Below are 17319 nucleotides of genomic sequence, written 5' to 3' on the forward strand. Positions count from 1 at the left end.
AACTCTAGAAATTGCTTTACTAATTGATTTCAGGATGGATTTGCTTGTGGCTGAGGAATTAATGTCTGCAATGGCTCTTACATGACAAATTCTTTCCAATAGCCATATTGCACTTGGGCTTCACTTTTATTTTTAAGAAAACAAATGATAAGCTTGGCATAGCTAACCACAGTTGAGATTTTTCTTCAAAAATATGGTTCTAGCATTATTATATAATATTTTTGTAACTCTGTGTTGCTACTATTCAAATATTTCTCTAATGCTGGATTGTGTATGAGCTAAATTAAACTGTGCAGAGCAGATGACTAGATAAAAGGAAGAAATTTTTGATGACGGGGTGGTGAAACACTGGAGCAGGTTGTCCAGAGAGGTGGTAGATGCCCCATCCCTGGAAACATTCCAGGTCAGGTTGGACAGGGCTCTGAGCAACCTGATCTGGTTGAAGATGTCCCTGCTCATTGCAGGGGGTTGGACTAGATGGCCTTTAAATGTTCCTTTCAACCCAAACCATTCTGTGATTCTATGAACGGGTCCTGCTAGTTTGCATGTGCTTAGTATTTAATTGACTGCTATAGAGGGAAAGTGTTCAGACAGCTCTGTATCACCTCATGTGTTATTCTGCCTTCCCGTGTTTCTCTACAGCAGCAGCAACACTGGGATGTCCCTGATCTTGCAGTGTGTAGTGACCATATGAGACTCCTTTTTTACTAGCATTGGTTTGCTGGCATCATGGCTCAAAGGGTAGCTTGGCAGCCTATTCTCCTGTGGCTCTCTGCTTTCTTCCCTGCCTCCTGACATCTTTTCTGATGGTGTCTTTGCTTCTTCTGGACTCACCATGCAGGAATAAGCAGTTGCACATGCAGCCTACAAATGCCCTTTAACACGGGCTGAGATCGTAGATCCATTTGGGGCAGTCCTCTCTGATAGCTTAAAGGCTTAACTGCCTTTGTGCAATGCCTGGGTCATGGGTTGTTTTTCACAAACAATCTGTTTCTCCTAAATTAGTGGTTTTCATCCCTTGTTCTTGTGTTACAGAAACACACCTGCACCTCTGGGCTCCTGAGCTTGTCAGAGCTCAACATCTTTGGGACACTGCTGCCATTTGCATGGGAGGTTTTGACCACTATAGTGTGTTTGCTTTTCTGCTTGCTGCAGTTGTACATCTGTCAGATCTTCCTCCCTCTGATAGACATAGGTCAGGTATTGAGCTGTGGTCAGTCCCATCCCTCTTGGTTTGCCCTGGGCCAACAAAAGTCTCACGGCTAACATGTCAGGCAGACTGCTGGGATTCTTGGTCTTTTATTAATCTCCAAGAAGGCTTGTGGCATGTGGGAATGCCAGCTCGTTGCCTTGGTGCTTTCCTGGAGGGCATTTGTAAGGTCAGGTTCAGAGGTTAGCCTGAGGTTTAAGATGGGACAGAGGTGTAACACCAGTGCTCAAGTCTTGGGGTGGCGCAGGTTATGATGGGTACAAAGCTCCTTGGATCGCTGAATTTTCAATGACAGGCTTATCTTGGCTACTGAAGTTTGGGTTTATTTGCATGTGTGAGGCTGTCCTGCCAGGTGGAATCTCAAATCTGTCGTTATCCAGGTAGGGGAGGAAGTAGGACCTAAATTGTACCAGAGTCCCTGGGATGGCCAAACCTGTTTAAAGAGCATCTCAACATACTTATACGGCACCATATTTTTGTCTCCCAGGCTGAATTCAATCTTGGATCTCCTTCTAGGGGATGTTTAGAGGGGCTGGCCTCTGGTCTTTTGCTAATAAAGGCACAAACAGTCCCGTGAGCAACACCCGGGCTCACCCTTTTTTAAAAAGGTCCAAGTGCTGGGTTAGAGCTGGGCTCCCACCTGCTCAAAGACCCTCAGATGAATCTGCAAAACAGCCCCCCATCAAGAGGTAGAAAGGACAGCATCTGATCTGAATGTTTGTGGTTGCATAGTCTCTTTGCATTTTAAATCTTCAAGTCCTTTGGGTCCATGATCTTAGACTGATCATGTGAAATGACTTTAATGAGGAAGCTTTTCCATCAGGCTTGTTTTGCGGACGTTTTGGAAAAGGTTCCCAAGAAAAGTCCCCTTTAGGGCAATTGGCCCTTCCCTGTTGTAAGGACTCAGAGGAGGCATGAAGTGGCAGTGTCCTCCTCACACCTTATGCCTGTTAGAAACCAACCCCCGGGTAGAACATCAGCACAGGAGGGTCGTTAGCTTCCCATGACTAAGTCTGATGATGCCTTGTGAGGTTTCTCTGGGGCAGGCCAGACACTAAAGACCCATGAGAAGACCCTGATCTGACACCCAATAAACATCAAGTGGAGCCTTTGACTTGTTCGTTGCTCATGGCTTAATGCAAGGGAACTGCTCCCTTAGGAAGGGGAGAGAAAGAACTGCAGTAACTGCTACCAGCAGTAAATTTTTATCTTATTCTTTACATGAAGTTTTCCTGTTTCCCACTGGATGTATGTAGGGATTCAGCAGGAGAGAGGTCTTCTATTTGTAAGACAGAATATTATGCAAGGGAAAGAAAAATGTTTGATCATTGCTAGCTAGTTGCTTTTCTAGTCTGATTAAAGCACGTCTGTTCATACCTTCATTGTCTTGGTGCTTAATGAGGAGTCAGGAGATGGCACCAAAATAATATGCACTCTGTTAGAATATTTACCTGTGTGTGTTGTACCTGTTAAGAGGGATTAAGAGGGTTAGACATTGATGGGACACAAGAAAGGAAGAGATCAGTCTGTTTATTCCACTTTCAAATATACATGTTCTTAATTTGAAGTGCAGCTCTTGATGTAGTTCTTACATTATTATTATTAGATACCACGTCCTTCTCAGCATATTTATTTTGTTAAATTACACATTTGAAATTAAATACAGCCTCTTGTCAGCGTTAATGTTCTTCTGCTTATTCTTACAGTTATTATTGATAAGAGGTGACTTTCAAGTCAACAGCATGTGGATTGATAAGGCAGCCATTATTGTTACCTGAGTGTTTTTTGGAAAGCTTAGCTCAAGGGCAAATCATGTTTCCTTCCGAATGTGGGATGCTGAATCCCCAGCCTGCAGACCGCTGCCCAAGGTGGTGTTTGTGGCTGTAGTGTCCTCGGCTAGCATCTGAAAAACTGCCCCAAAACTGTACACTCGTGGACATTTGAAATCAGTAAGCGTGGCGGTTTTTGGGGGTGCACAGGGGGGTGCCTCCTGTGTTTATTTTTGAGTCACCGTCGGGTTTTTGCTCCTTTCGTTTCTGCTCTTCTCTCCTGCTCTCTGATGCTCTTCTCTTCATTCTCAGGTAGTAGATCCGGTTAGCTTCTGGGTAGGTGACTTTGCAGAGGGGGATTTTGTAGATGGCTGGGTTGTCTGAATTTATCAGCAAAAAGAGAAGTGCGGAGAAGCAGAAAGGCCAGGTGCAGAGTGGCAGCCCAAGCTGGGAGGGGAAAGGACAGACAGACAGGTGCATTTTGGTACCTCTTTTTGCATGTTCCCTTTGCTTACTTCTGCCTGTTGCTAAATTCTTGCATTTGAGAAGCTGGGAGAGCCAGTGCTTTCCCTGAGGACAATGTGACATACATAGGACATGTCTTCTTGAAACCCCCCATACAGGATCTCCTATTCGGATCCAGAGGAGGATGCCCAGCCCTACATGGGGGGGCTACACGACAGCTAGCTTCCTGCTGGCCACTGGAGGTCTGGGGAGCTCCTCTGGTACCAAATATCGATTCAGTGGCTCACACAGAGGTATCTAGTTTATCTAAAATGTACAGGGCTACATAAGGCATCCTACATTGGAGCCTCAGTCCTTTTGGAGATGCAGCTGTTGGCCAGAATGGCACTTGGCACGAATGTTGAAGCAATTGAATCAGGGTCCAGAGCTCTGCTGACTGTAATGAAAACCAAGACACCCAGCTCACATGTGGACATTAAAATTCTCTAATAAATGAGCTGAATCTTACCCTCACCATCCTATAAAATGTCATGTACATAGAGTACTATTCACACGTATTGGCTGTCCCCAATGCCCATGTGTTACTGGCATCGCATCCAACCCTCAGTCCTGCTCCGTGACCCTACCTCTTGACCTGACTTGAGGTCTGCCAAAAACAAGATCACAAGGAGAAAAAGTAAATGTTCTTTTTTTTCTGATGCATCCCAAAAAGTAGGTGTGTTTAACAAAGCAACCCATCTGCAGGGACCTACACGGTACTGAGTGGATGCCAGATGAACACATTTAATGCATGAAGCTGCTAGTTCTAAGTGTTTTTTTCTTTTAAGTTGTTAAATCAATTTTATTAAAACATGGTTTTGCTTTAATCTCTCAGATCTTAAAGAAGAAACAAAGCTTGGCATTTCTGACTTCACCTCTTTCTTGATCTGTCCAGATACGATGATTATGTATTTAAGAAAACAGTCCCCTCCCCATTTTAGTTCTCATATCCAGATCAAACTTAAATAATATCTGTGGGTAGGGTGGGAGAAAGATCTCGGGAGAAGCAAGGAAAAATTTGGACCTTTGGGAATTTTTCAAAAATATTGCCTGCAACGAAGTGTTGCATCTCAAACCGCTTGCTCATGCTGGAATTCACATACACATGCACAATCCTGCTGTGGATGACTTGGTCCAAAGTATTTGAAATCTTATTATCAGCTGCAGAGTCTGCAAGTGCAGAATTCAGCTGTCGGAGAATTTGTACAAGAGCTGCCATTGGCTGCAGCATTCTCATTTCAATGCTGTCAAAACTGACATGGAAAATTTTGGGGCACTTGCTTAGCATTATATCATAACAAATCAAAATACAGTTAAAACAAACAAACCAAAACTCCATTAAAAAACCCTCAAACTTACCACAGATAGGGCATTAGCAAGAGCTGCTCCAGAGTAGGCACAAAATAATGCTGAGAAAAGAAGACCAAGGACAGATCAAGATGAGGAAAATCTTGCTTATCTCCCCAAAGAAATTATCGGAAATAGTAATATTGTCCAAACGCACAGTAAAGTATCCTGCCAGCGACCTGATGTGAGGATTAATGTTATAATTCAACAATTGGTTAAAATGCCCTAATTCTGCATCTGGCCATGTAGACTACATTGGTCCTATCTGCTCCATAGAGATGGACGATGAATGAAGAATGTGGTTTTGTCAAGAGCAAGTGATGGTGGTATTTCTTTTATCTTTAATTTCTCTTTAATTGGCACAACTTGACCTGTGTGCAGTGGGGGATTACAGGGATCCCCCTGTACTCGACACTGGCGAGGCCTCATCTCAAATACCGTGTTGTTGAGTTTTGGGCCCCTCACTACAAGAAGGACATTGAGGTGCTGGAGTGTGTCCAGAGAAGGGCGACAAAGCTGGTGAGGGGTCTGGAGCACAAGTCTGATGAGGAGTGGCTGAGGGAACTGGGGTTGTTCAGTCTGGAGAAGAGGAGGCTGAGGGGAGACCTTATTGCTCTCTACAAATACCTGAAAGGGGATTGCAGAGAGGTAGGTGTTGGTCTCTTCTCCCAAGTGACAAGCAATAGGACGAGAGGAAATGGCCTCAAGTTGCGCCAGGGGAGGTTCAGGCTGGATATTAGGAAAAATTTCTTCACCGAAATGGTTATCAAGCACTGGAACAGGCTGCCCAGGGAGGTGGTTGAGTCAACCATCCCTGGAGGTATTTAAAAGATGTGTAGATGTGGCACTTAGGGACATGGTTTAGTGGTGGACTTGGTAGCGTTAGGCTGATGGTTGGACTCGATGATCTTAAGGGTCTTTTCTAGCCTAAATGGTTCTATGATTCTATTCTCTGATTGTATGAAATTCTCCACCAGTGTCTGTCCTGTGGCTTCAAACCACCAGCAGTTAGCAGTAGGCCTCCTTGTCCCAGGATGTCAGAGGTGGCAAAGCAGGAGATAAGGCACCCAAGGACAAAGTCAAGGAAGGGAAAGCTACGGAGCAATCCAGAAATAGTGCTCAGGACAGAAAACTACTGAAACGCAAATGGTTGGAGGCTGGATGAATCTTCATGGGAATTTTATATATGCTACATTATTCTTAAACTCTTCCCATAGAGTCTGTTTTTGGCTGCTGTTGAAGATGGGGTCTTTGGGTAGATGGATTTTAAACTGACCTTGTGCAACAGCTCTCTTCTTATGACACACTTCCTCTAATGATACATATAGTTATGAAAAGGCTGCTTCTATGAAGCTGTTGAGTTGCTAATTTGTTAAACTTCTGCTCATGTCATAGCTTGTGCTCCTTTCACAAACAGTACTTCCACCCTTTCTAGATGTTTTTAGGTTATCAGGGCCTAAAGGCGCTTCGCTCAGCACTTGCAGCTTGCACATCCGAGCTCAAGTCTGATGCCATCACAGAAATAGCTCTTGCAGCATACCTAGTTTAGGAGCAGGGTGGTAGCCCAATGTTCACTCTAAACCTCTAGTATTCATAAACTGCCTGGCTGCATAAATTTTTGTCTTCCCTTTGTGTAAAAGATACATACCACAGGCAAGTGCCAGCAAATGAGTCTGCCAGGTCAAGGCGTAGAACATGCCCCCAATTGCAATGCATGCGAGTGCGCAGTTGTAATTGTGTAAGCCAAGGTAGATGCCGTCAAATGGTGATGCAATGCTCAGTGCTGCAAGACAAAAGGCAATGCTGTGAGGTCAGGTATGAGAAGTATCTGCAGGAGGACCCATCACTTGCTGGGAATCCATCGTCTCTTCCCTATGACATCTAGACAAATTTAACCATGCTCACACTTGCGTAACATGCACATGCAGAAAAAAGGATGAAATCAAACGAAGCTCATTATTTTGGAGCTCTGATAATGTCCTTAGGGTTGGAATTTGGCCCAGTCTCAAAGGTTTATTTAGGCTAAACTTTCTGCATATGCGCTGAGTGTGTTGTAGTTAGTCGCCCAGATGACCAGCTGGAGGATCCAGCCAGAGTGTAGGAGGACCTTCTCACCTGGGTGTCCTTCTTGCAGAAAGCTGTGCTCACATGTACTGTTTAAACCTCATACGTACCCTGATCTTGAATATCAGAGGCACACCTGAGTGTCTTTTGTGGGAGTAAGCAGGGTTTTCTCTCTCTTCCTAGTGACCTTTGCTAGATGCAGTCTAGATACGAGATGAGGTCATTCTATCATTGCTGTGGAAATTCTCCACTGGGTTGGGAGCTGAGGGTCTGCTCCAAACCTGACCTCATAGGCACTTCTTCAGGATTTCTCGGGGGCTTCAGGAGTACCAGTAAAAAGAAGAGCACAGTATGTAGTGCACAGGCCACCTTCATGTCACTCTTAAGATTAATACATTTCCTGCTATAATGCCCTCATTTGTCTTCTGTTTCATTACCATGTTTATCCCCAGATACTTTCCCCTGACCTTTCTCTTCTAGATTAAATGTCAGACCTGTACAAAACTTGCCAAATGCTCTTAACCATACAAATCTTGGATAGTGGTGTTTAAAAAAACAAATGTAAGGCAGCTCACATCTTGTACAAAGTGCTTGAGAGCGCAGAGAACTTATTGTTGGATGACTGTGCCTTTTCCAAGGTTGTTGTCTCAGACTACACTTATTCCATCATATTTTTGTATTACAGTTGGTGACATAATTGGCATTAATCTTGTCTAACTTCAAGGGTCGGATTAATTTCTCTTAACTTAAGAGTGTTTCTCTGGTTAGTGGAGAGACAGGCCATTTTGAGTGGCATTCATTTAGCTATGTTGACAAATCCGCAGTGGGATCGAATGAACTGTATCCTAGAAAAGTCTGTTTCTTTTCATTGACTGCTCAGCTCTGAGGTAGACATCCACATGTGGTGGTAATTTAAAACACTTCTGGTGGCAAGAGATCAGTTCTGAAACTATTTCTCTAGGTTTCTTTATCATCATCTCCATGGGATTCATCAAATCCAATGGCAGGAGGGTTAAGCAAGGTGGAACAAACCACCTGCCTGAGTTACAAATCTAATAACAAATTCAAAGCGTAAAGAAAATCTGCTTCTGTTCTTGCCTTCACCATGTTGTGTGACCTTCAGTAAGAACTTCCGAATTTAGAGACAGTTTCAAAAATGGGAGTGTTGTCCCAAGTATGTCCAAACCCATGCAATTCTAAAGTGTGGAGAGAGTCATATAATAGGTAGTGTCAAGATACCCTAGTTAAAAAATTACTTTGGTAAATATGTCTTACCTGCAAACATCCCCACTGTCGATCCAATTGCAGCATGTAAACAAAGAACTGGGGAGGAGATAAGTAAAGCAACAAGGAAGATGCCTCCAGTCCAGGGGTTTTCACAACCATACACTTGACCAACACCGACTGGGATGGATTGCAAGAGCTGCAGCAGCCAGTAGAAAAGCGCCTGTTATTGTATCTCTGTACTCAGAGGGACACAGCAGTTATTTTGTCCAAGCTATTGGTTAGAAAGGACGAAAGCAATCCTGGCTTTGAGTGGGACTGACGGGTAAGTGTGGGCACTCATGCGCTTTGAACCAGTTAGTTCACTGTTTGGTTTGAACTTCATCAGTCCAAGATGGACTTTTATTTCTTTTGGGATGGTAATATGGTGGAGGGGGGGGTGGGGGCTTGGGGTTTCTTTTGGGGGGGTGGTTTAGGTGACTTTAGTGTGGGAGAAAAACGATAACCTTCCTAGGCAATAATACTATGGTGGGCCTGGTTGATTTGAGTTTATTATATATTATATGAAGCATATCAGATACCCTTATGCTGCTTTGGGAAGGTTATCCTCCAGAGCTGCATCTAGACCTGAGAGGACTGGGTATAAACGAGTTTCTGAGTTTCTGTCCCTTTGGGATCCTGATGTTTCTTCTGTCTTTTCACATTGTTACTGACTGTCTTCCTGATGTTCTTTTAACCACATCTGGACAGCGGGAGTGCATGTCCAGATGTACTTCTGCATTGAGAGCACTCAAGACTTTTTTGGGGGGGCAGTCCAATGTTAGGTGAAGTGAGAGGTTCAGCAACTCTTTTCCCTCAGGCTCGATCAGCCTTTCTGCTGGATCAGCCAGGTCTTTCCCTAGGGCTTTTATGGCACTGTCCTCTATGGACTGAACCGAGCCATGTATTTCTGTGAGTTGCTACTGGCTGTACAGATCACATAGCCATTCTGACCCATTTGAAATTGCTGTCGCGAGCTGAATGCCTTCATGTTCACCTTTTTAATGAAATAGCATAAACTTGTTGGAGTGAAGCTTACCAGCGGCACATTGATTGCAGACCAGGTGATATTGGGCACTGACGCTACAGGCTTGATGAGGGTTGTAGGGAAGAAGGGGTTGTAGTGTCCCATGGCTGCTAAGTACAAAGTCATCGCAATATTGAAGGGCAGAGTGAAAACAGGAAGGTCCCATTTACTGAGGATGGATCCCAAAGCACTGGACAGGATTGGACTGAGAACAGAAGGAGAAGAGAAAGAAGTATAACTTGTTCATAACAATAACAGTGGTGAAACAGCCTACCGCTTTGGTCATAAGCTCTGGTAAATGCAAGCCAATGCCATTCCTTTTAGGAACATCGGGTAGGGAATACCTTTAATATATTAGTCTGCATCAGACAAATACTTGCAGGATGCTGTTCATCTTTTTGCAACAACTATTACATCCCTTCATGGAAGGTACAAACTCCACACCCTTCTCTCAAGACAGTTGGCTAGTGTGCAAGCACTCTGCTAGCTATGCTGAGCTCAGGGAGCCAATGAAGAAATGCATCCAGTACAGCATTTAGGCACAGATGGAGAAAAGTAATCTGGCTTCTTATTCAGTAGAAAAATCTAACAAGAAACAGAAGAGCAAATTTTGGGAATGCCACATGAAGAACTGTGGAGAACTTTAGATGGTCTAAAAAAGCTGCTGTCTTGAGGAGGCAAGAGGGAGTTGGAAATTACGTAATTTGCTTTTTTTTTTTTTTTTTAAAAATAGTTTGAAAGATATCAGATGATGGTTCTGGAAGAGAAATAAAGCAGAATAGCTGATTAAAGAGGATGAAGAATCTTCCCTTAAGAAAAATGTAAAACATTTACTATGTGACACACTATTTTGGGGCAATGAGGAATCCTTAGGGCATATGGAGCCTGACAGTGTAAGACGAAGCCACCACTGTAACAAAGATGTGAAAGGTGTTGTGTCAGGCATGACCCAGACCTTGATTGATGTTCCTGCTTATGTCAATGAGACTGATGTTTCTGTGTGCTGCCCAGGTACCACCCAAAATCATATGGCATTTTCTGAAAACTGAACTTTCTTCTTAGGAAACATGATTGAGTATATTTAGCACGTGAAGTATTTGGGGTGACCCTCAAAATATTTAGAGACCGAAGACTAAAAATCATGGAAATCTTGAGATACCATGAATTTTCCCAAAGATTTTGGCTGTAGGACATGGGATATAAACTTCATCTGGAAACCAGGATATAAATTTCACAAGATCTCCTTTCCTCAGGACATTTCCAGACTGCCTTATTTTCACTTGAAGTGGGTGTCCTGCATGAAAGCATATTGGCAAGGTAATATCTGCTTTTTATGTGGCCCAGAAAGCTTGTGGAAGAGAGTGAAAAACCAGGTCCTGTCCTTGATGGCAATGGGCTGTGTTCTGACGCTTCCAGCTGAGCTTTCCTGATGTAAGTGAGCTGAGCAGCTCTTACGGTCAACCTGCAAGTAGCGGTGGACATTGCAGAGCTTACAAAGATTCAGTTTAAAGACTTGAATTTTTCAAGAGGCTGCATTTGAGTCCTAGAAGGTCATTAAGCTGGTTCTAATAAAAAAACCCCACCCAAACTATTTGGCATTTCAAAAGCAACATCTTGTGTTCTGTTGCGTAGATAGTAGTAGTGGAAAAAATGCTTTGTTCTCCCTGTATAATCTCAGATGAAGCCTATTCTTTTATGACAAATTTGGTTCCCAGAGCAGTTTACAGATTTCCTTGCTTGTAGCTGTAGGAAAAAAAACCAGCACTTTGGTGAAAACGGTGTCCTAATTTCTGTGCTGAAATATAAAACTTCCGCCAGTTATAAATGTTGTCAGAAAAAAAAGAAACAATTAAAGAAACGCTGCCTTCTAAAGCTGAAATTCAAAGTATCAGTTAAAAAAAAATCAATGAAATTTCAAATTTTAAAATCTTTCGGCTCTACCCTTGAGCCTTGTGAACTAAAAGAACGAAGAAAAGTTTGAACAGCAGGCCTCAAGGAATTCTGGCAGGCAAGACAAACTAAACATTCTTGCAACATGTTCTGGGTTTTGAGAGGTTGTTACAAAATGACCTTTGCTGAAAGTGACTAAAGAAATAAAATATGAAAAAAAATCTGATTTTAAAAGCGGTGAAATGCAATAATGACTTGCATCTTATTGCTAACAGTGATTAAAATGTGACTCTTGAATTAATTTCAGTTAAAGCTGTTACATAGATGCTGCAGTGTGCTGCTAGGGTCCGTATTTAGAAATGGTAAATTTAATCCTGAAAGGACATTGTCTGGCATTCGGAGTTACTTGGAGGAATTAATTCTGCTCATGACTGGTTGCATGTCTGAGAGGGGGAAGATTGAATTCAGCCCGAGGGAGAGCACCAGGTCGGTTCAGCACCTGGAGGAAAAACCATTGCGGTGTTGGGCACGATGACATCCACCCTGAATGTGTCCTGCTGATGAGGGACATTTGCAGAACGCTGAGGTGGGGCTGCTTTCTTTGTCCGTGTGCTGTAATCAGTGTTGTCTGTGTACTTGACCTCCTACCAATGTGCCTCACAAGCTCCGTGCATCAACGAATGCCTCTTTCCAGTGCCACTGTGGCTGGAGCTGCTGGTGGAGGGGACTGGGCAGAGGGGACTTCCAATGTATTTAAGGTGTATATAGCAGGACTCCTCATTCTCTGAGAGTTGTCCCTAGGAGGAGAAGTAGCACTTACCAGGCCATTGATATAACTGCCACAGGAGGAAGAAGCCACCAGTAGTAATCCCCTTTGTCAGAGAAGACGGCGATGAGCAGTCCCACCAAGATCCCGTTATAGCCATGCAGCCCAGCTGCAATGGCTGATCTGTGATGGAAAGAAATGTTTGCAAGGTAGCAAGCTGTGCTGAAGGTGACCTGTCGCAGGGACCCGCTGAAACGCAATTTGTAAGAAGGGTCCTGCTCCCAGTGAAGGGAGTTAAAGGGAAGGATAAAAAAATGGTGAGGTAACTGCCGTATTGCATTTCACTGGTGTGTGGAAGGCAGAAGTTTGGACACTGTTGAATGATGATGATCCAGGGGGTTTCCCGTGACCCAAAGGACCTACATGACTGTGATGAAGGCTGTCAGAAAGAGATAACTGTATGCTCTCACAAAGACAGCCAAGTATGAGGACAGGCCAGCTCTTCCTGGACCACAGCTCTGTCCTTACCTAACTGCTTCCAAACCATCCATAAGGAAAGCTGGTCTGCTGCCTCTAACATGCTCAAATGTGGAGCTATGACCCATCAGCGGGTTCCTGACACCATAACGACCAGTTTTTATTAAGTGCCTGGACGCGAGGTACCACCTACCTGTCTTGACAGAGGGCCAGCGCAGTTAATGTCGACACGGTCGTTCCAGTACAGCCCGTGAGCATCCACCATGGGCTCTGGATGAAAAGCCCCACTAAGATGATCAGGCCGCTGAGAGGGTTGTTAACAAACATCACCTGAGAGGTCCCTCGCAAGATCCAGTCCACCAGCTGGACCATTAGGGGCTTATCTGGAGGAGATCAAATAAAAATGCTGGTGATAAGGCATCATTTCAGCAGGACTCCTTCAGAGCATGCTCATCTCTACAGTCGCTTTCTGGCCACAGAACAGAGGCGATGTATCAACAGGACTGTAAAACCCCTCTCTGATTTATTGCTGTCTGAGCATATTTTGCATCTGGCACTTGAAAAGCTAATACAGATGGACCGGGCACTGCTATAAAGTTCATGGAGGGATTCATAAAAAAGTGGTTTATTTATGGTGGTCAAAGAATAGTCTTGTGTGGTAGATTGCTTAAGATTCCGCTATAAATTTAAAGAGGATATAGTCGCTTTTTGGTGTATAATTCAGATGCAGAGAGGGAGTTAGGCAAAGACTGATACTAGTTGGTATCTGGATAGGGAAATATGAAAAGGATACACTTCTGCTGTTTTAGGGACCCAGAATATGGAGGTACACTGTATATAGGAGGTGGGGTCAAACTGTCAAAGGTATCTAAAAAAGTACTTCGAGAACCGAAGAACCTAAATCAAGAGAATAGTTATTATAGCTTGGACTGTGCTCAGGGGAAAGAGGCGTTTCCAAAGATCAAAGAGCCATTGCTCTTTAGAGAAGACTATTGAACCCGGACAGAGCAAGCTGGCACCAAGCTCAGGTACCTCAGGTGAGTGCAGCGGGAGGTGGGATGTGTGTGGGGCTGAGGGCAGCCTGTCTGAGGGCATCTATGTACAGTGCTCCTAATGATCTCCATGGGGCAAGAAGGGTCTTGTAGCACTGCAATAACTTTTTGCTGCTAGCTTTTCTACTGCAAATTGACTTGAAGTCTTTTTCCTCCATGCTTTTGGGAAAGGTGTAACCATTTCTGTACTGTTCTGCATTATTAAACATGATACAAAGAGAATAAATGAGAAAGAGGGGCTGCTTACATGAACAACATGTTCATGCGATGTGTATACGCAGCTTTCATCTTCTTAAATATTTAAAATTAATTCAATTCATTTAGAATGTTAATTAGACACAGCATAAAGTGCCAGACTAATTTTTGAATCTGGGCAATGACTTATTCCTATAAACTCCTCTCTTCCCTACTCCCTCCTTTTCCACTTCCCTGTGTTGTATTTACAATTAAGTCTCAAGTTTTGCTTTCTGATGAGATTAGCTTAAAGAGAGGCTCTTTGAAGGGCCAGGTACCACTCTGCATCTCTCCAGCATCACTGGGAGAGCCCTTCCAAGAGGCTGGAGTGCAAGTTGAGGGACGGCTTCACAAGTATCCCTCAGGCTGTGCGGTGTTGGGGAGCCAGGCAGTTACGACCAGGGAGGAATGGGTTCTGTAGAGAAAAATGACCAGGCTTGTCTGACATAATTTTTAGTAATATTTGGTGTCGAGCTATGAAATATATCAGCAATGCTCATGGTTTTCGACACAAGTATAACTGGAAGTATTCAAATATAACCAGTGGGTGGTGGCCAAAGCTTTTCAGAACATTAAGAAAAGCTGTCTACCAAGCATGGACCACTGGAGTAAAGAGAAAGCAGAAGGAGATGTTCCCCTGTGGCTGGGAATCACACTGCCAGCCTGATGAGCTCCCTGTCTGGAGGCATCTCAGCCCACCTCCTCCACCAACATTAGCCACCGCAAAGCCTGGCTGTACGCTACTGTCTCTTATTCCTCTCCCGTTGTTGTTGGAGTTGTACTGCTAACCAACCTAGCCTTGGCAGAGGACCCACAGTCTTACATAGCCTCTCAAAGCCCCAAATCCCTAATAATTCTGGGTAACACGGACCATCTGCTCATGTATTGTTCCTGTCTGGACAGTAAACCTTTGAGATCAGTACTTGCTTTGTATTTTATAGCAACATAACAGCCACAGTGCTTATTGCTCCCCCAAGGCGGGTAATGCAAGAGCCTTTGCCCACACAATCAGGAGTCAGGTCCCCTTCGTCAGCCCACACACAGATGAGGAGACGGTCGCTGATCCAAAGCACTTACAAGCAAGACTAAATCCCCAGCCCTGACGTGTGACTCCAGGCACTGCTATAAGGCTGGGGTGCTAATGACACATAACTGATTAAGTGTAAAAGACGTCTTTTGCCTGTGCTGAATTATGCCTGCAGCCATGGTAATGGCAAGAGGATGCAGTGAGATCCCCTTCCTGGGAATAAAATGATTTGAGTTAAAAGGCCAGAAGTTTGCAGTGAGGTCGGACCATGCTGCCTCTGCTCTGCCTCAGGGGGTGAAATGGCCCCTCGTCTCATGCCCCAGCACTGGAAGTACTGTTGGCAATATAGATGTTCACAGCTAGCTCTTCCTAGCCAGAGACTCCCAAACATATCCCTCTGCTTACTTTTCATCCACTCTCCGTATTCTTTCATTTCTCCTGCGAGATACCCGAAAACTTGGTGGATCCGATTTCTGCTTCTCCCCAGCAGGTCCTGGGCTCTTGGCTTCTGCTCCGCGTACAGCTGCCTCTCACCGGGATGTTCAGCCACAACAATCTCTCCAAGCTCCATCTCTTTTGAGCGGTGAGAAGAGGCAACTGTAAATCACAAAGCCCATGTGTTAGAAAGCCTTTTGGGTTCCGCCCTGGCAACTTTCTGCTGTACTTTAAAGCCCCATGGCGATATCCTTTTTCAAAGATGGGGTGTTTAATGGAGAAGGGACCTGCCTGAACCACTGCTGAGAGCGGTGTGCGCTGCTGCCCGGGGCAGTGATATCTCCTCTGGGGAATGAGGACCAGGCAATGACCCACTCCCATCATGGAGCTGTGGCACAGAGCTGCAGGGGGAAAGAGGGATGTGACATAGGTGCCCTGCAGCATCCCACCCTCACTCCAGCTCCTGATGCAGCATGTGACAAGCTGCTGGTTGGACAGGGGACATAACCTTTGCCAAGTAACTGAGCAGTACCTGCGTGCTGTTGCAGCTACCAGGGAGGCAGCATGCTGATGTTTGGCTAGCAGCGAGCTGGAGGGAAGCAATGCAAATTGCCAGTACAGTAGCAGACAGCAGGAGACAAGAAAATACTGGAGGAGAGGCTGAAGCCTGTATCCCTTTTGATGTTTTGAGCTGTTGCATTCATATATCACAGCAAATCTATGGCCTTTCCATGCTCCTCATTCCACATCTGCCTTTGATAGACCATCAAGAGCAAGCTGGGATAGCATCAAAGTATTGCACAGAAATGAGCATCCATGTGTGGCTTTAGACAAAGATAAGCACCTTGGTTCAGGGCTGTGTGCTCTTTAGTTAACAGGTGAATATCCAGGCAGGATTATGGATTTAATGGTCTCCTTATTACAGCTGCAGGGCTCTGTTTGTTAAAAAGTCCATTGAGATATAAACTGTTAAGAGAAATGTCACTGCACGGCACCCTAGTGAGCTACACTGCGCGTTACATCTGCAAAAATGCCACTCCGCTTTCTGAGGGAGTCTGGCATCCTCTGGACTGGGGTTTTGCTCGGATCATTTTGGAGAAGCGTGGCCGGGTTTCTAGGTGTTGCCCAAAAGTGGACTGTGTTGTGAAGTGCTTGCCCCGTGTTTGGTGGAATATGGGCACCACCTTCTGGTGGGAGCCTGGTTTTTGGTAGCTCAGAGAGGCTGGCTGTCAGTGTTAAAGCCTGGAGCAGCAGAAGGACAGGCTGGGAAGGGATGCCTGCCTGGAGGGAAGGCTGTTTTGCAAGGAGACGCACTGACAGGCAGAGGGTAAAAATGTCTGTGGCTCTGATTGCCCTAATAAGAAGGTCCTTGAGCATCAAAAGATGTTTTCCCTTCACCCCTGGCACCACAAGTGCAGCCCTGCAAATGCATCGCGCAGCGCTTGTTGTCTAGTGCTTTGGCTCGCTCTGCCGGCAGCTCGTCCCTACCGCAGCAAGGGTCTTTGTGATGACTTTCGTGCAACAGCATCAGCCTGGGGCTGGATGTACGGGCAAGCGATGTTGTTGTGTGCAACTGTAAAAACTAAACCTAACCAGCACTCAGTTTGCTTGATCCTAAGGGGGAGGAGGCTTATAGAAGATATCGAGTGGTCTAAAGCAACAAATGTGGTTGTGCAAGGAGTAGGCAACCCCAAAACCTTGCTCGTGAGTGTCTCATGGGGTTGAGAGCAAGGAGGTTCCCAGGTTCTGTCCAGCTGCACTCGGTGCCGGAACAAGCAAGGAGCAAAAGAAGAGGGAGGGAGTGGGTTTATTGTGCCTCTTCTTTTTTTGCTATCTGTAATCCGATTCTGGCCAGAAGCTGAGTCCAATCCCTGGTTTCAGTTAAAGGCAGCCTTGGTGATTGTCATTTTTGGCTAGTTCCTTGTGGCTAGCCAGGAGGACATTGTTTAGGGAACACTGAGCAGGAGTCCCCTTTCTCCTCCTACATGTCCTCTAGGCTGAGGGAATTTGCAATGGTCAGATATTGTGAATTTGGGTCCCTCTGAGGTAGGGAGAGGCCAGGTCCTACTGGAAAACCAGGTATTTCTGCCTGGATTCATCCCATAAACACTGGGCTGTGTAAGATGCATCATTGCCCTGGGCTTCCTGGTAGTCAGCGTAGCTTTGAGCACCTTCAGATGGAAGTCAACCCGTCTCAGCTCAGGACTGCCCTCTGAAAGTTCCTGTTCTTCCCATTCACAGCTCAACCTGGGTG

At 45.0% G+C, this 17319-nt stretch overlaps 1 protein-coding gene across 1 annotated transcript; it reads right to left on the reverse strand.

The window, feature by feature from the left end:
• Window positions 1-3156: 3156 nt before the first annotated feature.
• Window positions 3157-15201, reverse strand: LOC104254754 (urea transporter 2-like). The gene is made up of 8 exons (XM_059833320.1): window positions 15036-15201; window positions 12511-12700; window positions 11895-12023; window positions 9197-9389; window positions 8170-8317; window positions 6479-6613; window positions 4843-4892; window positions 3157-3426 (listed from the first exon to the last, which is right to left on the reverse strand). Exons 1-8 carry the CDS (start codon window positions 15199-15201, stop codon window positions 3157-3159), a joined length of 1281 nt encoding a protein of 426 aa, XP_059689303.1.
• Between the last annotated feature and the right edge of the window lie 2118 nt (window positions 15202-17319).

Source organism: Gavia stellata, chromosome Z (assembly GCF_030936135.1).
Source record: "Gavia stellata isolate bGavSte3 chromosome Z, bGavSte3.hap2, whole genome shotgun sequence".
Classification (NCBI taxonomy): domain Eukaryota; kingdom Metazoa; phylum Chordata; class Aves; order Gaviiformes; family Gaviidae; genus Gavia; species Gavia stellata.